This window comes from Pteronotus mesoamericanus, unplaced genomic scaffold (assembly GCF_021234165.1).
Source record: "Pteronotus mesoamericanus isolate MK-2021 breed Mesoamerican mustached bat unplaced genomic scaffold, CSHL_Meso_final contig_436, whole genome shotgun sequence".
Classification (NCBI taxonomy): Eukaryota; Metazoa; Chordata; class Mammalia; order Chiroptera; family Mormoopidae; genus Pteronotus; species Pteronotus mesoamericanus.
In genome coordinates, this window is record NW_026555164.1 from 70272 (window position 1) to 98162 (window position 27891).

The window sequence follows — 27891 nt, forward strand, 5'->3', positions numbered from 1 at the left end:
GGGCAGGGCGGGGGAGGTAAACAGCGAGCCACGCGGGTGCCTGGAGCCCCCTCCGCAGGCGGGCCTAGACCTGGATGCCCCGCACGGCCTGCTTGATGCTTTCCAGGAGGTCCTTGTTCTCGGGGTTCTGGTAGCACTCCTCGTTGGAGTACATGTCGGTGAGGGTGGTCACGTAGGCGTCGAAGTTCTGTTCACAAATCGGCTCCTGGAGGACAGAACCGGTCTAGCGAGCCCTGTCCGTGCAGCAGGCCCACGTGTTTGCGAGAGTCGATGGGGCAGCCCCAAGACCCCGCCCCACCCAGCACTGACCGCTCCGCCCGCAGCCCCGTCAACCACGAGGGTTTGGCAGGGGTTCCCGAGCGACGCAGGCTGGAGCCGCTCACCAGGTGTGGAAGGCGGATGTCCGCGAGGCTTCGGATGAGGGCCTGGCTCAGGCCCGACAGCTCCAGGAACAGGGCCTCGTTCTGCTCCTCGATGAGCCGGTTCTCCTGCTCAATGCTCCGCAGGCTCTTCTCCATAGAGCAGATCTGCGCCAACAGGGCGGGCCCGTGTCCCTCGCATGTTCCAGACACGCCTCGCATCCCTCTGGGGGAGGCCCGGGGTCCCGCCGTGCTGAGGGGCGGACGGGGCCCTGGTCCCTCAGGGGGGAGGGGCCGTGGCCCAGCGCTAGCTTCCTGTTCCTCATCTGGGGGGTGCTCTGCACCCGATAGGGTGTCTGGCTGCCTCTGGGGCACCCCCCACAGAGCCCACCGACGTGTCCAGCAGAACTGTGGAAGGCGGCAGGGCAGCTGCCTGTCCCCGACCCCCTGCACGTCACCAAGTGGAGCAGCCGATGGCTCCGCCAGGTGCCCCAACAGTGCCCTGGGGCCCCCAGCAAGGGCATCTCTTCTCCGGACCCCACAGGACACTGGAGGGGCTCCCAGCCAGAAGCCCAGAAGCTGCTCCCGGGGGTTCTCAAGCTCCAAGACGGAATCCCAGAGAACGGGGTGGCCACAGGCCACCGCATGAGTCTCGGGTGGGCCCGTGCAGAGGGCACAGCCAGCGTGGGGAAGGGGGACGCGCCCTGGGGCTAGGCCTGCAACAGACGCGCTTGGAGGGCAGCCCCCGGCCTGGCTGCACCGCGAAGGGGCCCAGGGCCGAGGCAAGTCCACAGTGTCGGTGACACACGGAGCCGCCCCTGCTGGGGGACAGGGGCTTCCTCTCGGCAGGCTGTGGGCCAGCTGGAGGGCTCTCCTCCAACCAGGAGGCTCTGCGGCCGGTGGCCCGGGAGCGTCATGCTTCCTCACCGGCAACAAGCCTCTGGCTTAAAAGATGGAGCACGGGTTGGGGTCTGCCCTCCCTTTGCCCGAGCCCTCTGCAGAGCACGTGGCCCTGAACGCCCTGGGGCCGGGGGGAGTCCTTCCTAAAGGACGCCGCTGAACACTGTCTTTGAAAACGTGGGCGCTGGCACAGAAAGAGGAGCCCGAGGGGCCACCGGCAGGGCACCGAAAGGGAAGGGCCAGGGAGGGGCAGACACAGCCCAGCCGTGGGTCTCGGTGCCCAGAGGTGGCCCGACGTCCCCGCTCTGCTTCTGCTGCCCACGAACCTGGGGGAGAAGCTGCTGGCCCCGTGAAGACCCCTCCCGGTCTCCGAGGCTGACGCTGTCTTTGTACCAGCCTCTGGGTGAGAGGCGGGCGGGGGGGAGGAGCAGCGCTGGACAGGTCACGCGGCAGCCGGGGGACGGGGGCCCCGCGTCCCCATCCGTCCTCAGCCTGAGGTCATGCCGGGCCCGGCCCCCTCCTTACCCCTTGTCCCTCCAGCCACAGGGACGTGACCACGTGGGGCACACCTTCTGGGCGCCCGCTCCGCGGCGCAGGGCGGGCCGCGGCCCTATTTTCAAAACGAGACCTTCAGGGCTTTTCTCGCGCGGACGAGCGTTTGTCAGGGGACAGCAGGGAGGGGGGACCCACGTGCCTGCGCCCTGTGTGGGCCCATCGCTCAGCAGCGGCAGCCCCGTCTGGGTCACGCTGTGCTGGTTGCTTGGCTCCTGTCACAACCACCACGTGGACTGGGAGGCTGTCGCCCATCCCGCCGGCGCCAGCGGGGACAGGGAGGCCACGCCAATCCGATCGAGAGGTCGCGCCCCGCAGCCTGGGTGTGGCCGTGCGAGGGGCGGCACCCGCCCCGCCCAGGCGCTTAGAACCCGCAACCTGGGAGGTGCTGCTTCTCCCGACACTCACCCCTGCCCGCGCCGCCCGCCACGGAGGACGGGCGAGCACGTCCGGGGCTCTGCCCCCGCGCCCTGGGGCCTCGAGGGGGAGGCCAGGGGCCGAGGGCGGGGGGCCGAGGGCAGGGCCGGGGCCGGCGGGCGGGCCGGCGGGCGGGGGCGCCACGCACCTGGGACTGCAGCTGCACCATGGCGGCCTCCATCTCCGAGTTGGACTCGTTCAGGTCGCGGATCTCCTGGTTCAGCTGCTTGATCTCCTCGTCGTTCTCCAGCACTGCCCCAGAGAGAGACCCCGCCTGGCTCCGGCCCGCCCCCGGCCCGCGGCGCGCGCCCGGGGCCGCCCTCCGGGTGCAGCAGGGGCCCCTTCCAAGCGGAGCCCCCCCCCCCCGCTTTCTGAGCCCCCACGCCTCGCACTGAGGAGGGTGGTCTTGGAGACCATGAGCCGCGTGTCTGTGCTTTGCCTCCGGGCCCTGGGTCACGGGTGGGAGTGGACAAAGCTCTCGGGCCGGCACCAGCGGCCGGGATCAGATGCTGCTGCGTTTCACGGACGCTCTCAGCTCCGCAAGCCGAGGACGCGGCCCCCGGGGCCGCCCACCGGCCTCTCCGACGCCCACGCCCTGGACCGGAGGTCGGAGCAGGAGGGCTGGGAGCCCGGACGCGGGCCACCGGAGCTCGGTGCCGAGGCTGGGAGACCCCGGGGGGAGGCCCGCGCACCCGGGCTGCCAGGGACCCGCGGAGACGCTGCGGGGCCGCCCTTACCGTCGCTCGTCTTGAACTTCGTGCCGAGAACCTCATCCCCTGAGAGTTTTCCCTTCTTCCCAGCAAAGGTCGCCCTGGGACAGCCAGACAGGCTGGAAGCAAAAGTCATACATCAAAAACCAGTCCAAGGTCACACAGGTCGACGACAGCCAAGCCCTCGCCGCTGGCAGCCGGCAAGGGTGCTGGATAGAACATTCTAGCTCACGTCCGCTTGCCCCTCGTTGCGGAACAGCCCCGCGGCTCCCTCACTCCTCATCCAGGACCCGGGCCCTGTCCCGAGGCCCGGACCCCCGAGGCCTGGGGGCTGCTCACCCTCCGAGAGGCCACCCCCTCCCGCCCCACCCCAGGCGCTTGCTCGCTTGTTCGTTTGCCGCCTGCCCCCCACCGCCGGCCCACATCGGCTCCGGGGGGGCCGCTGTCCTTCCTGTCTCTGCTCTGCCTCCAGAGCTGGGGCAGCTGGGCCCCAGGAAAGGCCTGCGGAACAAACGAGCGGAGTAACCCCACGGCGCGGCGACAAGGGCGAGGACGGGGGAGAAGACCGGCCCGACGGGGCCGGGGGTGACCCCGGCCCGTCAGCCGTCACCTGGCACAGAGGGGACGCAGGCTGGCCAGGCGAGGTTGCCCGGCCCTGGGGCAGGCGGGCGGGCACGTCAGCACCTGGGGCCCCAGCCCTGTCACGGGCGCGTCTCGTCACCAGGCCCCTTGCAAACCAGGCAGAGGCCTGGCCCCAAACTTCAAAGACGAGGCCCCGGCTGGAGGGGCAGGGCATGGGGGTAGCAGGCAAAGCTTTTCTGAAAAGCGGGCAGCCTGTGGCCAAGCACTCGGGGAGGGCAGCCTGGTGAGACAGACACGCAGGGGACACGGGTCGCAAGTGCCATCACCTGGTACCAACAGACTCCCTCCTGCCTCCCCAGTCGGCCTTGTCTTCCCTCGAGAAAGCGCAGGTCACCTCTGCACCCCAAAGGGCCCCCCGGGAGCCTTGTGCAGAGCCCACCGCCGGGCTCCCAGGTGCACGGACAGGGTGTACAGGCCGGGGGGCAGGAACCGCTACCTCCGGTGCGTGAGGAAGCTCCCGTTGGCGTGGCCGGAACCGTCACAGCCCGGGGTGGGGCAGGTGGGCCCCTCATTCTTCAGCGACTTCCAGGAGAACGAGGCGCCGTTGAGCGAGCCCTCCTTCTGCCTGCGGGCGGCCAGCGGGCAGCCCGAGGCGCTCCTGTGGGAGGCGTACTTGCCGCTGATGTGGCCGAGCCCCACGCAGCCTGGAACGGGGCACCTGGCACAGAGAGGTCAGGGAGAGTGAGGGGCGCGGGGGTAGAAGCCCGAGAGCCCTCGCTGGGCGCGGGCACCAAGCTCAGGGCTGGGTGGCCCAGGAGTCTCAGGGGGTCAGAGCGCCCCTGCGCCAGGCAGCTCGGGGACAGCGGAGCCTGTTGCCCTGCGCACCCCAGGACGAGGCGGTCACACGGCACGACGCCCATGGCCGTCCCAGCTTTGCCGCATCTGCGGTGTGAGTTCTGGAAGGGCAGCCGGTAAGGCCACAGAGCTCAGGCAGGGACGGTGTGACTCAGACACCCCGCAGTGACTCGCCGCCCCCCTTGGCTCACGCTGTGGGGGGGTCTCTGTGGAAACCACCGTCTCCCCAGGGACAGGTGAGTCCCATTGACAAAGGCTCAGAGTGACCGCCTCACACGCTTCTGTCGGGATCCACGCAGTCACAGGAAACAGGACGAGGCAGAGAGCCCTGGGGGTCCCTCCTCGTGGCCTGCCTGCGGGGCACCCAGACCGGGAGCGCCTGCTGCGCCTCCGGAGCCCGACGGGTCCAGACTTTGGAGCCCGCGTGAGGCGCAGGACAAGACCCCCCTCCGCCTGCAGGTGCTCGGTCTTTTCCCTCCACCCAGCGGCCTCGTTCAACCCGATGCCTGTCACACACGGTCCGCGCTGCGGGCCTGGCACACACGCGCGACCCAGAGAGGCACATCACCCCCGCTTACAGCAAGGTCCCCCGGGTTCAGGGCGGTCAGAGGCAGGAAGCCGGGGACGGGGCACCCAGGGGCAGGGCCTGCTCAGGCTCCCGGGCCCTGGACGCCCCAGGAGGCAGCACCGCATGTGCTTCCCGCCGGACATGTCCCCTCTGCCGGCCCCGGCCCCCCTTGCCCACCCGCCCACGGGGCCTCAGACCTCGGGGGTGTCCGCCCAGCCAGCCCAAGGGCATCCTGGCCTGCAGTCCAGAGCAGAGACACTTCCAGGGGCCACGCAGGGGCTTTGGGAGGTTCCATTTCACACTCCCTCCCCAAACCTGGCACCTCCCAGCTGGCCAGTCCCAGGGGACGCCTGGGCCAGGTGTTCTGAGGTGCCCATGCGGCCTCGATGCACAAGGTCGAACGGCCAAATGAGGGGCCACCCTTTGCTGCTGCAACGCACAGTCAGACTGGAAGTCTCCTTCCCCCTTTCTTTGCAGACCACCCCCAGCCCCATCCAGAGGGACGGCCGTGCTCCCCGGAGCTGCACTGGCAACGGGCATCTTCCTTCCGTCTGCCCGGCGCCCAGACCGTCAGGGCTGCCGGGAGGTCTCACAATAGCACACATGGGCTGCCAGCTCGGCGGCTTCCGGGGTCCCGGATGAGCCTGTGCTGGGGTGCGGGAGCAACGTGCCCCCAGGCCCTGCCACAGCAGTGTCTCTTCGGTCAGACGCTGCCGCAGCCGCGGACAGAGGGCGTGGCGCCCCCCGCTCCCAGGCTGGGACCTCCACGTTCAGCTGTGGCCGAAGCCCTGGCGGGACTTGGTCTCGAACGGTGCAGACCCAGGGCGTCACCCAAGGGAACCCCCCCCCCGGCCCCTGCAGAGGCAGGGCGCGCGCGCCGACGGGACCCCATCACGCAGCGGGGCCAGCGCGCCCGGCGGTCTCTGCAGTGGCCTGCTCGCGCGCAGAGATGACGCTCAGCTCTGACCACGCTAAAGCTCACGGCGGCAGGCGGCCTGCAAGGGAGGCGCTGCGGGCGCCCCCCCCCGCCGAGGAGCCACCAGGGACACACCCGTCCTACAAATGCTGACCTGTCTCTTACAGTCACGTTCTCCGCTTGGAGGCAGAAATCTTGTTTCAAAAAAAAAATTAAAAAAAAAAAAAACGCATTCAGAGGAGGAACATCGATTTCCCCAGTTAACTTGAAAAGTGCTGACGACGATCGGAATCATTTGCAAAGGCAGCACAATGAGCTCACGGCGGCCGGCGGCAGGGCCTGGGCGGTCCACTCCTGCGATCGCAGCAAAACCCTGCCACCCTCACGGGTAGGAGGCGGCCTTCACAATACCAGCCACACGTTCTGCATTTTTGATTTAGCATCTGTTACAGTATCACTGTAAAATTTAAATAAAAATGGCATAGCCCATCCCACCGAACAGCTCACAGGCCCCCTTGGGAGGGCGTGACGCGGCCCGCTCAGGCGCTTCCCCGAGGCTGGCAGGCGTCCAGGCACCCGGCGGGCGGGCGGCTCCCTGCGGCAGGGTCTCTGGCTGCTCCTTCCAGCAGGTCGGGGCAGCAGGAGCCACCGTTGTCCCTCCCACCCCTTGCTGGCCGGGGGGCCGTTCCGGCTTTGCCACGTCAGCTCTTCAAGTCCTGGACAAACTGCACAGTGGGCTTCCTGCTTGCACCTGCAGCCTTGCCCCCACCTGCTACGGGGGGTTCAAGGGGACAAGCTCCCCTCTGGAAGGATCGGCCGGCAATGGCACAAGCCCCCACTGAGAGGGGCACAGCAGGGTCAGAGTGCGCGCACAGGCCCCGGGGACGCGTCAGGCACCGCCCGCGAGAAGGCCGGTGGAGGGTTTGGGGACTTGGATCACACGAGGCACAGGACACCCTCTGCCACCCCCAGCCGTGCCGAGGCCCCGGTCCTGGGCGCCCCCCAGGGCTCTCGTGCCGGCCGCCAGCCGTGTGACCCCGCAGACGCGGCAGCGCCAACACGCAGGCCCCGAGGGCTCCCCTCGCTCCGACCCGGCCCCTCCCCGGCTCCTGCGCCCGGGCTGTCCCCTCTGGCTGCTGCCACGCGACGCGCGGGGCCCCTGGCTCCCAGCGGCTGCCCCACCCCGAGCCCTGAGCCCGGGTGGCCCTGCCTCTGCGCACGGGAGATGCCCCCAGCTGGAGAGGCCCGGAAGGGGCCGAGACCCCCGGCCCGTGATCCAACGCGCGTGGCTCACGCCCCCGCGGGCCCTGTGCGTGGAGCGAGGCCCCCTGTGAACACGGGTGTTGTCACAGACAGTCCTTGTCAACGTGAAGGGGAGCGAGAAAGGAGCATTCAGCTCGAGGGCCAGGCGGCCCCAGCTCTGCAAAGCGAGGAGCCCGGCTTACTTCATCAGCTCGGGGTCCTCCTTGTCGTCCTTCGTGGGGGTCACCTTGGCTCCACTTTTCTTGGCACGAGGGCAGCCGGACAAGCTGGTGTGGAAAGGCGAAAGATACAGCCGTGGCCCCAGCACGGCAGCTTCTCCCCGCCGGCCCCGCCCTCCCCTCCCGCCTGGGGTCAGCGGCCCCGGGAGACCCCCGCAGCGGGACAGCTCGGTCCGAAGGCAGCACCCCCCCCGCCCCCGTCGCTGGTGACGCCAGTGCCCCGTGTGGTGGTGTACACCTTCACCTGAGGAGGAGGCCCACCCCTGCCGGCACCCGGGGCGTGGTGGGCTCACCTCCGGTGCGAAGCGTAGTTTCCTGTGATGTGGCCTGAGCCGTCACAGCCGGGCGTGGGGCACCTGCAAGGGACAGGGAGCTGGGACCAGGGCCACAGAGACGCATGGCCACAGAACAGCGCCCTGTGCACTCAACCTCTGCGAGGGCCCGCCCACCCGGCGAGGCCTCACGGCCAGCCTTCTGCCCCGACCTCGCCCCACAGGGCCCAGGGAGGCCAAGGGGAGAGCTCAGCTCGCTGCAAGGAAGCAGGGCTTCGAGCCTGGCCTCCTGCAGGGATTTGGGCTAAGATAGAAGGTTCCAGAACACACACGGGCCTTTGCTTCACACGGGTGGTCAGGGAGGCAGACCTAACACCTGAGACTGTTTGGCTTCAAGGTGTCACGTGCCATGTGAGCACGTGAACACGTTTCCTGAACATCCAAGACACGCCACCCACCACAAGGTCACCGTGGGGAGCATTCTCAGGGAGGGTGGCAGGTGCCGGCAGAGCAGGAAGGAAAAACACAACACACAAAGCCCAACTTTGCCCGCAAAACGACGGACGAGTGTGTCCTGTAGAAGGCGGAAATCCCCCTTCCGTGGACGCACGTGGGCCGTCTAGGCTCTCCTTCCCTGACTGTCCACGGGGGAAGTGCGTGTTCCCACCACTGCCCGAGCCGGAGCTGCGCCGCCTCCGCAGGAAGCCCCGCCACAGCCGGCCGCGCGTCGTGCCTCATCCCTCGTGGGGGCGCGGCCCCGACCCCAGGGGCTGACCACGCAGCCCGCGGCGTTTGCATCTGGAGAGCCGGTTGCTCACAGCACGCCCTCACACACAGAGAACTGGGGGGCCCAGAGAGGCCCCAAGAGGGTTAGGGGCGAGCGCCCACAGGAATGGCACACGGGCCATCAGCAGAGGGGCCCCGGTCCCTGCACTGGGCACAAGGCCCCGCCCCAGAGCCCCTGCACCGGCACACGCAGTGGCCGGCGTCAGGCCACCGGGGACCGCAGGCCGGCCCCCCCGCCCCCACCAGGCTGGCAGGCCACACGGGGCGTCGACGCCCGGGGCCTCCTCTGGCCTCTCCCAGCCAGCTCCTTCTCTGGAGAGTCCCGGGGCCCCACACCCAAAGCCTCCCTGGCGGGACAGCTGACCACCTGGTCCAGCCGCCCTCTGGCCAGACCCCACTGGGGCTGCAATGGCTCCTGACGGGTCACACGTGGTCACGTTTCACCCACGCACATCTGAGACACGGAGGGTTCTCATTTCCACGGGGGCCACCCCCACCTCCACCTCGGCAGCGGCTGCGGCAGTCCCACTGTGCCGCGGCGCGTCTGCGCCGTCCCCGGCCCCCGGCGCCAGCCCCCCGGCCGCTGCGCACATCAGGGAGGCCCTCCCGCGGCTCTGCGGGGGCCCAGCGCGGGCGCCGCTGCCCCTCGGGTGAGGGCGGCCGGCGGAGCGCAGAGCAGGGCAGGGAGGGCGCAGCCGCGCAGGCGGCCACCTGGGGCCCTGCTCCCTCTCGGCCTCCGCCCAGTGACCGCCGCGCAGCCCGGGGCGGCGGGCGGCGGCCCAGGGACACGCCCGATGTGCAGCCCCCGACGGGGCTGGGCCTGGGGCAGCGGGGCCGCTCCCGGAGGACACAGGGCGGGCGGGCCCGCACCCCAGGGTCCCACCGAGGCGCACCCACCCGGGGCGGCGGGGGCTGCCCCGCCGTCCTTGTCGAGACATCGCTCAGCAGCTTTTCCCAGGGCCGGTCCCAGCCCCCGCCCCACGGGCCGCGAAAGGGAAGAGCAATGTAATTACGACTCAGAACCCCCTCACACAAGACGGCTGCTGCGCCTGCGCCAGCGGAGCCTCGTCACAAGGCGGTGGCGTGGGTGTCTGCCCGCGGATGGCCCACCAGAGCCCGTCCCTGCCCCGGGGCTGGTCGGAAGCAGCCCGCTGAGGAGCCGGGCGCAGACAGGGGAGTGTCCGGCCCCTCACCCAAGCCCACGCTGGGCCTGCGCGGGGCCCGGACTCAGCTGCCTCCCGAGGGCTGAGCGCCGACTTGTGCTCACGCAGGGAACACTCTTTGCTGCTGTTTGTGAATATGTTTGGGGTGAAAGCTCCCCCCAGGGTGGGGGTCTGAGGGGGAGCCTCCCCTCCCCACACGGCCTCGCCCTGGCCGTTTCCCGCCCGGCCGCGCCGAGCCCACGCGGTCACCCCCGCGGCGTCCAGCCTGGGGATTCACAAACACTGATCACAGGCCACGGAAACAGAAGAGTTGGGCAGAAGACGGGAGGAAGGGGTGTGAGGACAGCAGAAGGGCGGGGAAGCGGGGAGGCTGAGGCAGAGGGTTGAGCTGGTTTTCTGGGCTGGACGCAGGGACCAGTCCCGAAGGGCGGAGCCTCCGGGAACCCACGTCACAGCCGTGAGTCCCAGCAAGACCCTCCAGGGTTGCACCCGCCCGGCCCGGCTGCCAGGGCAGACGTGCCCTCTGAGCTTTCCGCCCTGCCTCTAAGTCAGCTCAGGTCCCAGGACCCCTCCGCTGCCCCCTCAGAGGCTCCTGGGTGGGGGCTTGTCCGGATTCAGAGCCTCCCAACCCAGAGGCCCGGGGAGCGAGGAGTAGCCCCGGTGACAGGGGCCTGGGGGCTTAAGTGGGGCCCCCTTCTCCCACCCGGGCTCAGCGGGGAGCCCGGGGCCCGCGGGGCTCAGCTCAGCCGAAGGCACGAAAACCAAAGGCAAGGACTGTCCCGACTCCTGCCCCGAGAGGCACCGGTTCCCAGGAAACCGCAGGGTGTGCGCAGCTCATCTGAGCTGGACCGTGCAGCGGGCGCCGGTGCCCCGGGGCCGGTCATGTCCTGCCAGCGGGGCCGCTGGGGGCAGGGAGGAGCAGAAGCAGAAGGAGGCAGCTGGGGAGAGCAGGAGCCAGGAGGGGAGGCGAGGCACCCCTGGGGCCGCACGGGCCGAGGCCCTGCCGCCGGAGGGGTGGCCGAGAAGCGGGCACACAGCTGCCCTCCACCGGCGGCATCCCCCACACTGAGCACGAGCTGCGCAGCCGGCACCCGCCGCACGAGGCGCACGAGGCACGGCCAGTCCCGGGCTCTCGCAGCCCCGAGTGCCAGGAGGGAGCAGGGCCCGTTGAGGCCTCAGAGCCGCAAGAGCACGGTCCTGCCACCCGGGCCCCGAGAAGCCGGCAGGGCGCCGGCAGCGGCCCTGGCAGGGGGACAGACAGACAGCAGCGCTCAGAGCGGGGAGGCTCAAGCAGCAGCGGCCCCAGCCAAGCAGAACCGGCCCCTCCGCCAGCTGCGGGGCCGGCCGGGGCCTGGCGCCCCAGAGAGGGCCGGTCCGGGCTGGAGCCTCGCGAAGGGACAGCAGAGCCAGGGAGCCACCCAAGAGACGGGCGGCCCGGAGGGCAGACATACTTGAGGTCAGCAGAGTGGGCAGCCATGAGGTTTCTGAGGCTCTTGTCAGCAAGAGGGCAACCAGAGAGGCTGAAAGAGAAGAGAGGGGGTGAGCCGAAGAGGGGAGCAGAGCAGGAGAGGAGGGAGGCCCGCCGCGCAGCACCCCGGCCAGGCCGGCCCGAGCGGGGACGAACCTGCGGTGGGAGGCATAGTTCCCGGTGATGTGGCCGCTGCCGTCACAGCCGGGGGTGGGACAGCTGGACAAAGGAAACAGAGCGTCAGCAGAGAGAGGCCTGCCCGGCCCAGCCTGCGGGGCAACGGCAGCGGCGCCCACTCCGGAATCTCCCACGGGCCAAGGGGCGACGCCCCTCGTCCCTCACAGCTCCACCGCAGCCTCGGGAGGCAGCTCCCCCACACAGCTCGACTCAGGAAGGAGAAGGGAAGCACGTCAGAGCTCGGCTTGAAGGCAGGGTGCCGCTGGAGCGCACAGGTCGCGCGCTCGCAAGTGGGAGCCCGAGAACATGCGGGAGTCCCTTCCTGGAGCACATGGCCTTCCCTGAGGACAAGGCCCAGGCCAGAGCCGGGGCCTGGCCGTCCTGGGGAGCCAGCGACAGAGCAGGAGGTTCAGGGCAAGAAGAGGGCACCCGGCTCCCGGGCCGCAGGTGAAGGCTCGCGCAGGCCTTCGGGGGCGGGGGGCGGGGGTGGCGCTCAGCAGGGGTCGACCAGAAGGCTGCGGGGTGGGCTCGACCACTGACAGCTGCCCCGCTCACGCCAACGCCCGGCCAGCCCTCTAAGGACGAGCTCGAGGAGCTGGCCAGGCTGCCGGAGCGGAGGGCCCAGCGTGGCCCACGGCAGCCCGCTGTGGCCGGGAGAGGCCGGTCCCCTCAGCCCCTGCCTGCTGGGTGGGTCAGACGGGGGCTCCCCCTCATCCTTAGCCGTGTTGGGGTGCATGTGAGAGCCCAACGCAGTGCGGAGGAGGCAGGGGGCCTGTCCCCACTGCCCGGTGGGGCGGCTCCAGCGAGGGACGCCCAGCCCTGCCCACCGAGGGCTGCGGGAGCCCAGACAGCCGGTACCCCGGGCGCCCCCAAGCCACGCGGCTCCCCAGGCCGCGCAGCTTCTCTGAGGGGTCCCGTCGGCCCAGGCGGGGACTTACGTGAGCAGCTCCTTCTTTATGTCCTTGGAGAGGAACTTCAGCTTAAAGTTGGTCAGGGTGACTTCCCCGGGGTACTTCCGCTCCTCAAAACTCTCTTCCGACACTTCCTGGTCATCTGCTTCAGAAGAAGCAAAAGAATGGGCTGCTGGCTCTGACTGCAAAAAACCAGCAGGGAGAGGTTTTAGCCGCTGGCGGGCCGGGCGCCCGACCCGGGGCGGAGGAGAGGGACCCTTCAGAGCGTGGCCTCGCAGGCGGTGCCTGGCGTCTCCTGCCTCCTGGATTAGGGAGGAAGGTGCCCGCCCCCCAGGCACAGAAGACAGCACCTCGAGGGGCTGGGGCACCCCCACCTCCGCCAGAGCTGCCCCAGCGACGGGGGCCTCCTGACACCCCATGGCCGCCGGGCCCCTCCTGGACACGGGCGTCGCTGCCGCGGGCGGCTGCCCCGAGGAGGGGCGCTCGGTGCCCGGCACACGGGCGCGACGGGGAGATGGGCACGAGCGGGATAACACGCACGGGACAGCAGGGCCGATGGCCATAGCCTTGCAGCCACCTGGCCCCACCCCCCAACCCCTTGCGATGCCTGGACCACAGCCGGCACTTAATTAGCTTTCTGAACGTGGCTGTGGGTCTGGAGGCGCTCGGCCACCGCCCACGGGCAGGGCGCAGGGACCCCGGGCCGCGGTGGGGCGGCCCCTGCAGGGCAGGAGTGTGCGGCGGTTTCCCCGCACAGACCCCCCCCCTCCGCGCTTCGTCCCGAGCACCCACTCAACCCCCTGGGGCCAGGGCCACCGGGCTGGAGCTGCGGGCGGGACTTGCAGGGCCGGGGCGGAGGCTCCCTGAGGCACGGCCCGGCAGGGGCAGCCGCAGGCCGCCTGCGCCTGAGCCACGTGAAGACGCTGCCCCCCGGCTGGACGGGGCTCCCAGGCCAGAGCGACCCCCGCGGCCCGGAGACGCGGGGACACGGGCGGAGGCGGGGCCGCTGGGCTCGGGCGGCGAGGCTGCATGGGGGTGGCCGCCTGCCCGGCGCGGGCAGGGCTGGAGGGGGGTCTGGGTCGGGGCCCAGGGCCCGGACACAGGGCCCCAGAGAGCCTGGCTTGGGAGGTGTCGCTAGGGTGACCCAGTGCCCGGGGTGTGGGACCCCCACGGAGAGGCCGAGGAGGGGGGACTGGGCCTGGGCGAGTGTGAGGCTTCTGCGGGGCTGGGCTGCGTCTGCAGGGGAGGGTGGGGACAGGCGTTAGTGGGCGGGAAGCACAGGGCCTCTGGGCCTGGGTCACCCCACCGGGGCCCAAGGACGAGGACAGCCCCGGGAGGGGACGAGGGTGCCAGGGAGAAGGGCAGGGGCAGGGCGGTCCAGGGAGGGGCACCCGCCCGAGCTGGGGGCCACTAGGGGCGAGGTCGCCAGGGAAAGGGGTGCAGCTCCACCCGGGGGCAGGGCAGGCAAAGGGGCGAGCGAGGATGCGGGGCCCCCACCTGCACCGGCAGCCCCCAGAGGAGGGCCCCTCCCGGCCGCGGACGGGGCTCCACCACCCGCAGGTAGGCCGGCTGCCCTCCCCTCTGGGCTCCGCCTCGGGGCGCCCTCGCCTGCGGCCCGACGCCCCGTGACAGCCCGTGACTGAGCCGCGACCTCAGCCAGGGGCCGGCGGCTCCTCCGCTGGGGCAGGGGGAAGGCGGGGCGGTCGCAGGGTGGAGGGAGCCCGGTGCCCGAGCAGCGCAGAGCCGCCGAGGGGCGGGTCCTCAGAGGGAGTCCTCCCAGCCACCTCCTCCTCCGCGAAGACCTGATTGCCCTCCGGGTGTGTGTGAGGGGGAGGCTGGCAAGGACCCCGAAGGAGCCCGGGGACCTCCGGCCTGCGACCCCCTGAGCTGGGCCCGCTGTTCGGGACACACGGCCCTTCGGGAAAAGCCCTCCCTCGGCTCCCAGGGGGCGGAGGGCCTGGGCAGGGACTGCCCGCCGTCCCCAGGCCGCGCCCCCGCGGAGACGCCAGCTGTGTGCTCTTCGCCGGGGGCACTCGTCCTGGGACTCGGGCCACTGCTGCCGGGGGCCCCCGAGGCCAGGGGTCCCATGCGGCCTGTAGCCGGGGTGGCTGGGAGCAGCCTGAGGCCATGGGAAGGGCCGCTGCTGGGGCTCCGGGTGTCCCCATTTGGTGGGAGGCCCACAAAACCAGGGACTTCAGGGCTACCCCTGAGCCATGCCCTGGGGGGTCTGAAAGAAGCCATCTCCTCCCCTGGGGACTGACGAGTCCTCGGAGAGAGGAGATCATCCCCCAGACGAGACCAGGACATCGCACTGCCCAGCAGGGAAAGCCCCCCGCAGAGGTTTTCCGGGCTGCGTCCTGGCTGCGCGGAGGGGACGCCCTGTGTGCCAAGGGGCGGGGCCCCGGAAACTCTGCCCAGAGAAGCAGCCCTTGGCGCGGCACCTACCTCCTCGGGCTCCTCCTCTCGCTGGCGGCTGGGCTTGGTGTAGTCCAGGGGCCGGTCCCACTCCTCCTGGCGGGACGCCTGGCTGGCCTGGGACGAGGTCATGGAGCTGCCGGGGGCGCTGGCGCTGCTCTGGCGCTGGGAGGCGTCAGGAGACCTCACCCCCGGGCTGCCGCCACCGCCGCCGCCGCCGCCGCCGCCGCCACCGCCGCCGCCGCCGGGGAACGCGCTCTCCCGCCTGCGGTGCTTGCGCATGCTCAGGTCCAGGGTCCCGTTTTCATCCACCGCGATGTCCGCAGCCTGCAACGCAGAGGCGCCAGCTGCGTCCGGGACCCGCCCTCCCAGCGGGCGGTGGTCGAGGCGGCGTCGCAGAGGCCCCGTGAGCACGCGTGCCCTCGAAGGGACGCAGAGCCCAGCCGCGCGGAAGAGCCTCCGGGAGGCGAGTTGTGGAACCTACGTGGGGGAGACGCTGCCTCCCTCCTTCCCGTCCCCAGGCCACAGGCCAGACCCCTGAGGGCGTGAGCTCGGTCAGAGGGAACATGGGCACGACCCTCAGACGCAGGGAGACACGGGGGAACACGCATGAACACAGCCATGTGCCCTCGTAGGCCCAGCACACGGCTCTCAGAGGCTCCCTCCGAGCTCCCCGGTCCCCGGGGGCCAGGGCTGGGGCAGACATGTGAGGGTGAGCCTCCCCGGAGACGCTGCGCGCCCGCCCGTGGCCGTGACTGTTCCCTGCGGGGGACTCGCCGACCTTGCCGGGCACATCCTGCGGCTTTGTGCTGAGGTTCTCAGGCATCTCCCAGCAGCGTGTGGAGAGGTTCAGGATGGCGGTGGCGGCCATGTGTGCGGCCTCGGCGTCGTGGGCGTAGTCGAAGCCTGCGGAGGGGGATGGGGAGCAGCAGCTAAGCCTGGGGGGCGAGGCCTTTGGGAAAGGCTTGGCGGCAAGAAGGGAACACGCCAGGCTGAGGCCCGCCCGGCGCGGCAGGCGGCTCACAGACACGGGGCTGGGGCGGCGGGGCGCACGGGCGCAGCTGCGGGGCAGGGGGCTTGGGGCTCACCTGCACCCACCCCCGCCTTCACCTTCCTGCCTGGGGTTGAGGAGGCTATATCTGGCCTCACCAAAATTTGTGCAGAAAGAGCAAAACCCTTCAAAGACATTCCAGCATCCCTGATGTTTCAAACAAAAACAGGTTGTCCACCGGTGAATGGTCTCCAAAAGACTAAAGGATTCTGCCCTGGCAGGTGTGGCTCAGTGGACTGAGCGCCCACCTGCAAACCAAAAGGTCGCAGGTTCAATCCCCAGTCAGGGCACAGGCCTGGGCTGCAGGCCAAGTCCCCAGCAGGGGGCGCACAAGAGGCAACCACACATGGATGTTCCTCTCCCTCCCATCCTCGCTCTCTAAAAATAAAAAAATAAAATCTTTTAAAAAATTTTTTTATAAAAAGAGACTAAAGAATTCTGAAAACAGGATGCATGTTTGGAATATCGTCCAAACAGGAAAACTGAATCAAACTTCTCAACAGGCTGACTTTGCTGTCCCTGCTTTAACACGTGACATTACTGTTCAAATAAACACAAGGCATAAAATGTCATCTTCTCTGGTAATTGTGCCGTAGCCATAAAACCACTCTAAGGTATGAGAGTTCCACAACACCCTCCACCAATTTCCAGGCCTCCGGAAGGGGCTGGGGTTGGCGGGCAGCGCCCTCGGGCCTACAGCGACACAGCCGGCAACTGTGCCAGCCGGGCCTTCTGTGGTTAACGTGTGGGAACCTCCTCCCTGCCGCCCCTGGGGGCCGGCGCCCACCGGGAGATGCCAGTTCCAATCCCGGGTCTGGTGCGGGGGGACACGCTTCCCCGTTTCATGTGCACTTCCAGGGCGAACAGGCTGGCAGCCCACAAACTAGAGTAATGAGTGACAGAAGGATTGTTCCCGAAGGTTCATTTTTGTTAGTAGGAGCACCCGGAAAATATGTTGCTAGTATCACAAATAGCACATTGAATCTGGCAAGATGGTCCCCTGGTGGGTGCCAGGCTCCGCCCGGGCTGCCTGACCCGCCCCCGGCCCCCACAGGCACAGGCTGCCCGTGGGGTCCCTGAGTCCCGACCCCCGGGCTGGGAGCAGGAGGCCCAGAGCGGGCGCTTGCCCAGCCGCACTTGGCCGGGAAGCCATTCCTAAGCCTTTGGGCACACACACCGCAGGGGGCCTGGCTTTGTCTCACAGCAGCAAGGGGTCGCGTGGAGCCTGGTGGCAAACAGGACGCGGGGCCTGGGACAGTGAGGGCCCGTCCCGTCCATCAGCCCCCAGGCCGAACGGCCAGGGCCCCTCCTCCACCGTCCCCACCCCACACCTCCCAGGAGCAAGTCCCCCACTTACATTTAAAGGCTTTAGGTGAGGTTTCGCTGGTCTGAATCTTTGGGGCAAGCATGCGTTTGCCAAAAACCTGAGCATCAAAACTTGCGTAGTCGAAGGTGACCTTGGAGAACTTCTCCAGCTCCTTGGCCAGGTTGGCCCTGGGCGTGGCAGGGGCCACGCTGGGCCGGTAGCTTCCGTACGGAGGGACCTCGAGCTGCTTCACGAAGCACATAGGTCTGGAGGGCCGGGCCGATGCAGAGCCGTGAGGACGGGACGCAGGGACCCCGCACTCTGCACCCCATCGCCGGCACAGGGGCCCGCAGAGCCCTGTGGGGACAGGCCGCCGGGGAGACCGCCCCCCGTGCCCCAGCCCGAACGGGAGCTGGGGCCTGGTCTGAGGGGGGAGGAGGGCGTGACCCCTCGCGGACAGCATGGCGGGGGGGGGGCCTGAGACCCTCCCCCAGGACTCAGGAGAGCAGGTTCCCACAGCCCGGCTGCCTCGGCCGGGAGGGGGTGGGGGACGGGTCCCGGAAGGTTCCCAAGAACCAGGACGCAGCTCCTCACGCAGCCACCGCGCAGGGTCAGGGACAGGCCGAGACCACTGCCAGCGTTGCGTTCCTCGTTACTGAAGCTCTTGGAAGAGCTCAAATGCTTAAGTGCACAAGCGGTGGCGTGAGACCCCAGGCCAGGAAGACCACCCAGGAGGAGGCTGCCGGCCGCGCCGGCAGGGCAGGGAGGGGCTTCGGTGCCGTCACTCAGTGGGAAGGGAGAGAAAGGAACACAGGGGACCCTCCCGCCGTGGATGGGGGCAGCCGCCCCAGACCCACCTGAGGATCCGGTCTGAATTGGAGCCAGTCTTGGAAGGATCTCCCGTCTGTGGCTGTTGCTTCTCGTGAGACTTGGCTAATTTTTCTGCAGCCGCGATGGGACACCCGGACAAACTAGGGAAGGGCGGGGGCAGCTGAAGCCTCTGGTGGGCCCGCCTGTTGGGCCGGGGACACGGGCAGGGCCATGGGCCCCGGGAGCCACCGCGCCTCCAGAGCCGGGACCTCCCGGGCGCGCTGCGCCCCAGCCCTCAGGTGGTTTGTGGGGGCCGTTCTAAGCCAGCGGCACCTGGGGGTCTGTCCCGATCTCACGCCAGCCCTGCAGGACCAGGACCCCAGAGCCCCCGCCCCGCCCCCGGCGCCGGCGCGGCGCGTACCTTCGGTGCGTGTTTCGGTTGCTGTTCACGTGGCCCTGGCCCGTGCAGCCGGGAGTGGGGCACTTGAGCACGTTCTCGTGCATGGCCAGGACTGAAAGAGAGCGAGCGGGGGGCTGGGGGGAGCACAGCCAGCCCGAGAGCCGCGGCCGCCTAGGACGGGCACAGAGCAACGGGGGGACGGTCCGCGGCCCCGCCCCGCACAAGCCCCCCACAGGGCCCTTGGGCCGAAACCAGCTCAGCCTCCCGACCTCTGGCTGCTCTGTGACTGGCCCCACCAACCTCAAGTTCACAGTTACCGCCTCGGCCCGGAAGCCAGGACGGGCTTCCTGCTGGGCCTTCGGGGTGTGGGGCAGCCCCCCGCAGCCTGTCCGCCCCCGGGGCACCTGCATCCACGGCCGTCTCCCGGGGGCCTGACCCGCATGGTCCTCTCGAGGAGGACGGCCGGGCACCCTCTGTGTCCCCAGACCTGTAGGGCTCGAGTTTGGGCGTCGGGACGGGGCCAACCCCAGGGATGGGGCCCCGAGTGGCCGCTGTCCAAACACCAGAGCCGGCCTGAGGTCTGCGGGGCTACTCACTCTCCGGGGGGATCCTGTCCTTGTGGGGGCACCCAGACAGGCTGCGGTGGTGAGGGTACAGGCCAGTCACGTGCCCGGTGCCGTCACAGCCGGGCGTCGGACACTTGATCTCCCGCTTCTCCGCCCTTGAGGCCTCTAAACAGACACGGCGCGCCGGTCAGAGGCGGCGTGGGAGCCGCGGGGGGCGGAGGGGCCGGGCGCCCCAGGGGAGAGGGGCCGGGGCGGGAGGGCCAGGCGACTCCAGCTGCCTGCCCGGGGCCTGGCCAAACGGCCCCAAACAGCGGGCAGGACGCACAGCGACGCACGGGGCCCAGAGCGCGGCCGGCGCCAGCGCCTCCCCCCGCTGGACTCAGAGTCGGGCGAACGGCCAGGGCCCTGTCCCTCGAGGCCCAGCGTCCGCATAGGGAGGTGGGGGTGATGTGACGAGGCCCCTGCCCGGACGTGCCCTTTGCGGGCGTGACCGAACGAGGGCGACAGAGAAGCAGAGGGACTCGCCCAAAGGCACGTGACTCGCCGGTGCCCGGGTGGGAACTGAGGCTCGGCTCTCGGCCACCGGCCTCACCCAGCCTGTACGCGCCCAGAGAGGTCGCGGGAGCACGCGGGGCCCGAAGGGGTCGCCTGCCGGGACGCGGAGGGTCCCCGGAGCACGGCCTCCGCCCTGAGAAGCCCGCAGGAGGGGCCGCCCTCTGGGGGCCCCCGGGAGCCCCAGGGCCACGCGCCCAGGGCGGCGGGCGGGCTCGCCGCCCCCTCCGGCACCGGCCCCCCGCGCTGGCCTCCCCCAGGCGCCCGGTCTGCGCCTCAGCCCCACCCCCGGCAGCCTGCGTCGTGGGGTCTGTCGCCGCAGCTCGGCCTCCGCACCGGCCCCTGGCCCCACGCCCTCAGCGCTGTCCTTGAAAGCAGGACACGGCGTCCGGGCCCCTGACGTCCGCCCCACGGGACTGCGTCCCGAGCGCCTGGGACCAGAGCCGTCACTCTGTCTGTGTCTCCGTACCCCCCATACCCCTCTCCAGCCGTGTCCTGCTGACCTGGGACCCCAGGCCCACCCCCAGCCTGAGAGCCCAGCCGCCCCGAGTCTCCGCCCCCTGCCCGTGGGTGTCCTGGTGCCCACGGCCCTGGAGGCCTATGTGGGACCCTGTGCTGGCCCGGCTGTGGGCCCCAAGCTGCTCCCCCTCAAGCCTGCTGCCCCGACAGCCACCCTCAGGTTGAAACAACGTCCACATCCGTGTCCCCTCAGCCGTGTCCCTGAATATCTGCCCCTGAGCCGGAACCACACGCGTGCGTGCTCCCAGAAACTGTGGCCCAGCGTCTCCGCAAGCCGGGGGTCCCCGAGCTATAGCCCACTCAAGCCCCGCCACGACCCGGCGGGTTCCCCGGGCTCTGGCCGAGCCGCTGAGGCCGGCCCCTGCCCCTCCGGCCCCTGCCCTCGGCCCTGCGCCTCCCACGACCCTCTGCGAGCCCGTCGCCTGCGCTTCGAGGACCGGCTCTGCGCCGTGTGCATCTTTGTCCCTGGTCTGCGCCTGCGGCCGCCCCTGGCCCCAAGGGGCCTCGGGGGGAAGTCGGCGTCCCGGGCCGCAGGGCGCAGGCCCGGGGGCAGGACCAGCGCCAGCCCTACCTTTGCCGCCGTAGGTCTTCCGCGCGGCGTCCAGGGGCCGGGCCGCCTTCAGGGGCTCGGCCGAGCCCTGCCCCGCGGGCGCCCCGACGGCGCGCACCTGCTCGGCCTTCAGGGCGATGGCCTGCTCCAGGAGGCCCAGGTTGCCGCGCGTCATCACGTCGTACAGCTCCGAGTCGTCCGTGACCGCGGACGTCGGGGAGCGCGCGTCCTCGTCCGCACCCTCGTCCTCGGAGCGCAGCTCGGCCGTGGCCGAGTCCTCGGGCGGGGGGCGGGGGGCGTGGGCGGCCTGCGGGGCGCCGGCGTGGGGGGCGCCCTCCGGGCAGGGCCCCTCGGGGGTGGCCGCCTCCTCGTCCTCCTCCTCCTCCTCCTCCTCCTCCTCCTCCTCCTCCTCCTCCTCCTCCTCCTCCTCCTCCTCGTCCTCCTCAGGACCCCGGGCGCCTTTCTGCGGGCTGGGCTCCGCGCCGGTCCCACCCTCCAGGGCCGGGGGACACAGCTCCTGGCAGCGCTCGCTGGTGACCTCGACGACTTCCTCCGCGTCCTCGGGCGGGATGAAGATGGCCCTTTCCCCTTCGTCGCTCGTGGCCCCTTCTTCGGCCTCTTCCTGGGCCAGGCGCACGACGCTGGGGCCCGGCTGGGCTCCTTGGCCCGAGCCCTCGCGGACCAGGGTCTCCCCAGCGACCTGGCCCAAGTTCAGGAGAGAGGCGGCGAGGATTTCCTGGTAGCTGCCGTAACCGCCCTTCGGGGGGCCCGCGGGGCTGCCGACGGGGTGGGGTCCAAAGTGGGACTTGGTGGGGCTCCTTCCTGCACAACATAGAAAAGCCACATGGGGGGGCCCCACAGGGAAGGTGGGCGTCCGGGCCGCTGGTCCCGCCCCTCCCCGGCCCGGGACACGAGACCCTCGGAAACGGGGCTCGGGGAGGCCCTGCGGGTCCCCACCTCCGCCTGCACTGGGGTCCCGGCGAGCGCACTCGGGGGGCAGGTGGGGAATGGCTCCTGTATTTTTAAAGCCATGTGGTACTTTCTCAAATCATTTCTCAAAACGGAGCTCAACTATTTAAAAACTCTTTCAAAATCAAAAAACACCAAATAAATGTGTGTGTGTGTGTATTAGGCAGAGAAGAAGGAAGGGAAAAGGAGAGGGAGAGAAACATCCCTGTGTGGTTGCTTCTTGCCCCCCCCCCCCGGCTGGGGGCCTGGCCTGCAGCCCAGGTTGGGCCCCGACTGGGAATCAAACCTTCGACCCTTCGGTTCACAGGCCGGCGCTCAGTCCACGGAGCCGTGCCAGCCGGGGCAGAATTCATACTTATTAAAGGATGTAAATTTAAAGGTTGCAACAGCCACAATGAAAAGGCGTGGTGCTGACCGCACGCCCTGCCTGCGGGCGTCCGCAGGGCTCGGGGGCACAGGAGCTCCCGCCCTCGCGCTCCGGGCCCCACGCAGGGGCTGGCGGCCGACCCGGACACCCTCCTTTGTGAGGAAGCGGCCAAGCGAGCGCTTCCCGCAGTCCGTGCCGGGGGCCGCGCCAGGGTCGGGATGGAGGCGCGTGTGCGGCCCGCCCCCGCTGGCTCCAGCATAAAATTAAAATCCGCCTCGGACCCTGCGAGGTCAGGAGACACCCGGAGCTCAGGGTGCTGGGGGTTGGGACCTCAGGCCTTCCCACCAGCATTTGCTGAGGCCTGGGTGCCGCTCAGGGAAGACGGTGCGCACAGGGGTGCCCCCTGGTCCCCCTCGGTCTCGCCGGACGCCCCGCGGACCCCCGCCCCGCCCGGGCAGCTCTCCCCAGGGCCCAGACACACGGCCGTGTCCGCGCGTCCGCCCGTCCCTCGCGTGCGCCGACACCGCCCGCTGTCACACACAGACGCCCCCACGCGCCCCAGGAAGCCCCGCCAGCGGCAGGACAGGACGTCACTTGTTCTCAGGAAGGGCTTTCTTGGCAGGGGGCCCGCCCGGCTCCCAGGCTGCGACTCTCCGGGGACACACTGAGCGCCCTTTATTCGGAGCAGAAAGAGCCACAGAGCACCTTCAGCTGGCTCGGGGCGATGAATCTCCTCCTGTCCTGGCATCTCGGGCTCGTCCTCCTCCGGGGTCCCTTCCGATTCATCGGAGACAGAGGCGTCCTTCACCTCGGCGTCCTCGCTGCCGTCGCTGTCCACGCCGTAGCCCTCGTCCAGAGCCAGCTTCAGCGGGTGCGACTTCCGCTTGGACGCCAGGTGCGGCGCCTCGCTGCCCTCCAGCTTCCTCTTCTTGGCCAGAGGGCAGCTCTGCAAACTGGGGGAAGGGCACGGGCGCGGCCGCCCCTCAGCACCTCCGGGGCCCCCGCCCCCGCTTCGCGGGCACCTCCTTGCCGCCCCTCCACCTGCAGCCCTGGCAGGGCGGGCTGTTTCAGGTTCTGCGCGAAGGGTCCTGATTGGGCTTCGAGCCGCGTTCCCAGCTGCTCGCAGAAGTCCCCCCGAGCGCAGGCCGGGCGCCCGCTGCTCTGCGCCACGCGCGCCGCGCAGGTCCCCGGGGCCACCGGCTGGTCGACCAGCAGACCCTGCACCCTTCCCCGACCTCTGAACTGGGGGCAGCTGGGGGGGCCCCGAGGTCAAGTGCCCCCCCCCCGGGATGTGCCCCGGGTCTGCTCCGAGCTCTCCTGCCACCTCATGGCGGCCCAACCGGGGCCCCGAGCCCACCCACGGTCACACCCAGCCTTCACTCTGAAGGGCCCTTGGTAGCAGGCCTGGGGGGACGCTGCCGCCAGGGCACACACGGGAGGTCCCAGACCCACAAAATGCCCAGAGTGAGTGACCAGCTCCGACACCCAGCAGCCTGCCCGCCCCGCCAGGGCCCGCGGGGAAGGCCGGGGCCTCCTTACCTCCGGTGCCTGGAGTACTTGCCGCGGATGTGGCCGGCGCCCGTGCACCCCGGGGTGGGGCAGCTGGGGAGACACACAGAGCGGTCACTCGGGGCGGGGCCCCCAGACCCTCACCCTGGGCAGCAGCAGGCGCCTCCGAGGTGCCCCTCTCGAAGCAGCTGCTTGTGGCACTGAAAGCTGGGGAAGCGACTCCCCCACTTAAATACGCGAGCGGCTCCTGGCCGTTTCGCGAGCGCTCCCACTGGGAGGGCCTGCCTGCCCTGGCCTAGCCTTCCAGGGCGGCCCCTCCCGGAAGGTTCCTTTCTCCACAGACAGGCCTTTCCCAGAGCAGGCAAGCGGCCCCCGGGGCTGGAGGCAGACCCTCTGCGGCGCCCCCAGACCCCCGCCCGAGGCGGGCCCGGGGCGCTGCGCGGGCAGGCAGGGCCCTGGGAACACGCAGACGCGGTGGGTCTGGCGGGAGGCAGCCGGCCCGGGGGGAGCCCAGAGGACGGGGACCCAGGAGCGGCTCGGTGGGGGCAGAGCCTCTCGCAGCCTCAGGGCTGGTGAGCCAGCTGGGCGGGGACAGGGGCCCGGGGCTCCTCAGCCTTCACCACCCTCAGTCTCCCCGCAGAACCGAACTGTGGGGAGCTCCGGAAACTTCTGCTTGTGGACGTGGGCCACGCCACCCAACCCGCCCCCCGGGGTAGCGAGGCGTCAGCGTCTGCGGGACACGTCCCCGGGCCGAGGCCCGCAAAGAGCCGCCGTCACGGCACGTCACGCAGCAGCACACGGGTGCACAGCAGGAGGAGGGTCTGTGGGGGGCACCTCCAGGAGGGCGGCCTGAGCGCCTCTCGGGAGTCACCCCAAGGTGCCCCCGCCCACGGCAGGGTGACCGGGTTCTCAGCAGGAGCGACGCCCCGGGGTCAGAGCCCCCGGAGCCCGAGACAGAGTGAGCGCTCGGGCCACTAACCCCGACGGGCCCTGGGCCCAGGAGGGGGCTCCACCGGCCTCCGTCCGACGCCCGGCCTGACCTGCGCAGGCAGCTGCGGGCCCGCGGGCCCGTCGGGGAGAGGGGAGGGACAGTGCGTGGGGGCCGGCGGCGGCCGTGGCGGGCGGGCGGGCTGACGGGACAGCGCCCGCGGCCTCCCTGTTGAGTCGCATTGTCTTTGTGAGAAGCCGGAAGGGGAGAGGAGGGAGGAGGAGGCCCCCCCGCGGTGGATTTCCTCTGCACACACAGAGCGCGGCCCCCGTCCCTGGCCTGCCTGCGCCCGTCTGCGCCCCACACTCGCCTCGCCCTCTCGAGAACTAGCTTTCAGACTTTCCACAAAAGCTCCTTGTTACGGGGGATTTGAAGCTGAGGTCCCAATTAGTCGATTAATCACTGAGCTAATCAGGCAATTAGGTGCCAGCTGCCGGGGAGGCCGGCGGGGTCCTGGCGCCGCCCCAGCGTGTCACCTGCTCCGAGACGCACCTCCGCCCCCGCCCCGTCCGGAGAGGCCCGGCCCCGGCCCCGGCCCGGCCTGTGTGCCTGTGGGCGGCCGCCGAGGGCCCTGAGCACGAGCAGATGGGGCAGATGGGCCCAGACGGAGGCCCCGGGAGGGTGTCTGTCACCTTCCCTCAGCGCGAGGGGAGCCCCCACCAGGCCCGCGGGCTTTCTCTCCAGCCCTCAGCTCCGGCTCTGGAAGCAGGAGGAGCGGGGGGCCCGCTGGTCGCAGTTCCCCTCATCCCGGCCCCCGTGCCACCGCCCTTGAGCCGGCCCGGGGACGGCGGCGGTGCGGGTGACGTGGGTTCGGGGACAAGGGGGCGCAGGGCCCCCAACCCACACAGAGTCCTGCGTGCAATTCAGCTTCAGTTCCTCCGGCCTCACGAGGTGCCTCTCGCACCGCCAGCCGTGAGTTCTCTGCGGTCGCAGTCACTGCTGTGGGGGTCCCCCAGGGACGGGGCGCATCCTGGCTGCCTTATCTGCCCATCCTGTGGCGAGCGTGCCCCCGCGGCGGACGGCGCGCAGAGAGAGCTGAGCCGTGAGCGGCCGCAGGTCACAGGCCCTGTGGCTGCGGCGGGAGCGGCTCGCGTCCCGGGGGGCGGGGCGGTGCACACGTCTGACCCCTTGGCACCGTCGGCAGGCAGTCACGGGGACGCCAGGTGTCCATGACCCGTCCCTGGTTTCTTTCTGCACGAAAAGCTGTGCGGGCCTCACGGCTCCAAGTCCACAGGTGGGCCCGTGATGCCAGCGACGGTGGAGCGAACGCAGCGTCCACACAGCGCCTCACTGATGTTGGCTGGGCCTCGCGTACCATATTTCAAAGCGGATCTCTTTTGAGAGTCATTTTTGCTTCCTGTTTCAAAGTTGCGAGAGAACGCCCAGCCCTTTGGGTTTGCCTTTCCAACTTCTTCCACAGCCTCGCCTGTTGCCAAAGTCCATTGCCATCGGCAAAGCCGGGGCTTCCCCGAGCACTGTGCCCCGCATCCTCTCCTCACTCTCTCCAGGATGGCCCCGCGTGGATGTCCCATGGCCCCGGCAAGGGAGTGGCGGCTCCTCCCGGAAAGTCGGGCCTTCGGAGGGCCCCGCGGCGTCTCTCCGTGGGGCTGGTGTGGCGGCCGCCCGCCCTCACCCCTCCCGCCCTGTGACCCTCAGTGCCCCCACTTCACAAATGGGACCATAACACCAGCAGGCAGAGCTTCCGCGAGGATCCCCAACACCTAGACAGCGTCATGCAGCCACCGCGGAGCCTGTCCTGCCGGGCTCGGCAACCCCCGCCTCCCCCACCCCGTCTTCCCTCCCGGCTCCGTCACAGCCTCAGAGCGAGAGAGACTCTTGGATGTTTTGGGGTCCTCCCATTCTCCAGGTTGGCAAAAGACCATCCTTCAACAGCCGTCTGCAGAAGGAAATGGTCCCGACCCCTGGTGTGTTCTCAGAGGTTCTAGTGAGAACCTCTGCCCCTAAGAACGAAGTGCTGGGCGGGCCCTGGGACCCCGCGGCTGCAGGGGAGCCGGCCCGGGAACGGGCGCTCCGGTCCTCGGGAGCGGGGGCCTGTCTCTCCGCCTGGGTCTGGGAGCCCACAGAGACGCCCAGCATGACACTGCTGTCACCCGGCCCCTCCGTGCGGGCACCTCGTGCTACGGCCACCCCGCTGTCTCAGGGGTCAGGCGCCTGGTGTCCCCAGCTCCAGAGCCGCTGTGGGGCAGGGCCCCCACCCGTCCAGGAGGAGCCTGGGCCGACTCTCTCCTGGGGACCTCGTGGCAATTGAAGGGGGCACCAAGGCCCACGTGGCCTATCGGGGGCCCTCAGCCAGCATCCCCCCGTCTTCCGTGTGTGGAGCCAGCACTGCCACCCTTCCGAAAAGCGGGCCAGGGGCCGCTCTCCTTTGCCAGCTACTGGACACCCTGCACCCCCGTTCTGGTTGAGAAGAGGGACCAGGCTGGCACCGGACGCACAAGGAGCCCAGGCCCGCAGAGTCCCCGTCCGCAGGCCGTGGGCGTGGTGACACCCGGTGGGCTCCCCTCGGTCCATCATCCCCCGCCCGGCGACTCTCACCAAGCCCGGGGCAGAGCCAGCAGGCGCGCGGCGGTCGGCCTCCGCGGCGGCACTGGCCTCCCCCGCTCGCACCTGCCCCTGGCTGTGGCGGGCCGTCCTCCCTTCCTCCTCAGGACGCTCGTCCCCAGAGATGAGGCCTGGAAGCGGCAGGGCCACCAGCACACAAAACCAAAGACTCGGGACCGGGAACAGCCTGTTCCACCTCCGGCCAAACATGGCCTCAGGCCGCCCAGCGCAGAAGCCTGGGTGACAGCCCCCTCAGCGGCCCTTTGTTGCTGGCTGGGGCCCCGGGGACAACAGGTGCTGGTGGCAGCCAGGTGCGCACCTGTCCGCGCCCCAGCGGAGGCCGGCGGCGGGGTGCGGCCGGGGCAGAGGCAGGTGCCGGCCACTGACAGGTGGCAGAGCGGGCGGGGCCTCGTTAGGGAAACAGGCCCCGGGCGCCGTGGCCAATCCCAAGCCCCCAGAGCGGGCCCCAGACCCGACCGTGCCCGGTGCTAGCAGGAAGCGGTCCTTACCTGAGGTCGGCACCTGCGGGCTCTGGGGGCGCTGGTGGGGGGAGAGAGAGAGACGGGGAGTCAGAGCGAGGCAGGCACGTGGAGGGAGGTGCAGCGGCCCCGCTGGGAGTGTGAGCCCCGCCCTCTGCTGACCCGCCGGCCCCAGGCCTGAGCGGGCGCACTGCGTCCTCCCAGCGTGGGGGCCGGTGGCCCTGCGGGACACGGAGGCCGCCCTGACAGGGGCCCTCCCAGCCAGGCCGGTCTCTCTCTAACTGCACAGAGAAGCTGGTTTCTGGTGGGAAACCTGACCCGGCCGGTAAAGCCGCACAGGAGGGCGGCAGGTGGGCCGAGCGCCCCCGCCAGGGTCCGCCCCGGCTGAGGGGCGGGCTCAGTCCCTGCAGGGCCGATGCCTCCTGGGAGGCGGGGGCTCGTGAGGCAAGGCCGGCGGCCTGCCGCCCCCCAACACCCCGCCCCGTGCAGCCGTGTTGGCCTCCCCGTCCCAGCACGCGAGCCCCACAGCTGCCTTCGGGCAGCCGGGGGCCAGTGCAGGGAGGGCCCGGCCGGGGGCCCCGTCCTCCTGAGGACGCAGGAGGGAAAGGGACGTCCGCAGCTTTGGGGCGTCTACGCTGGGGCTGCGGACAGAGCGGGATGGGGCGGGGGCACCCACCTCGCGGGGCCTTGGACCGCGTGCGAGTTCGCTTGTCCTCTTTCTCCAAGCTCAT

General features: G+C 70.2%; 1 protein-coding gene across 1 annotated transcript; it reads right to left on the reverse strand.

Moving 5' to 3' along the window:
• Window positions 1–60: 60 nt before the first annotated feature.
• Window positions 61–27891, reverse strand: MYT1 (myelin transcription factor 1). The gene is made up of 21 exons (XM_054577472.1): window positions 27837–27891; window positions 27191–27221; window positions 23162–23224; window positions 22328–22575; window positions 20308–21108; window positions 18696–18830; window positions 18121–18211; window positions 17747–17860; window positions 16941–17155; window positions 15314–15438; window positions 14563–14859; window positions 12145–12299; window positions 11186–11248; window positions 11013–11081; window positions 7634–7696; window positions 7305–7388; window positions 4017–4238; window positions 2966–3057; window positions 2377–2480; window positions 384–527; window positions 61–205 (listed from the first exon to the last, which is right to left on the reverse strand). Exons 1-21 carry the CDS (start codon window positions 27889–27891, stop codon window positions 65–67), a joined length of 3312 nt encoding a protein of 1103 aa, XP_054433447.1. The 3' UTR covers window positions 61–64.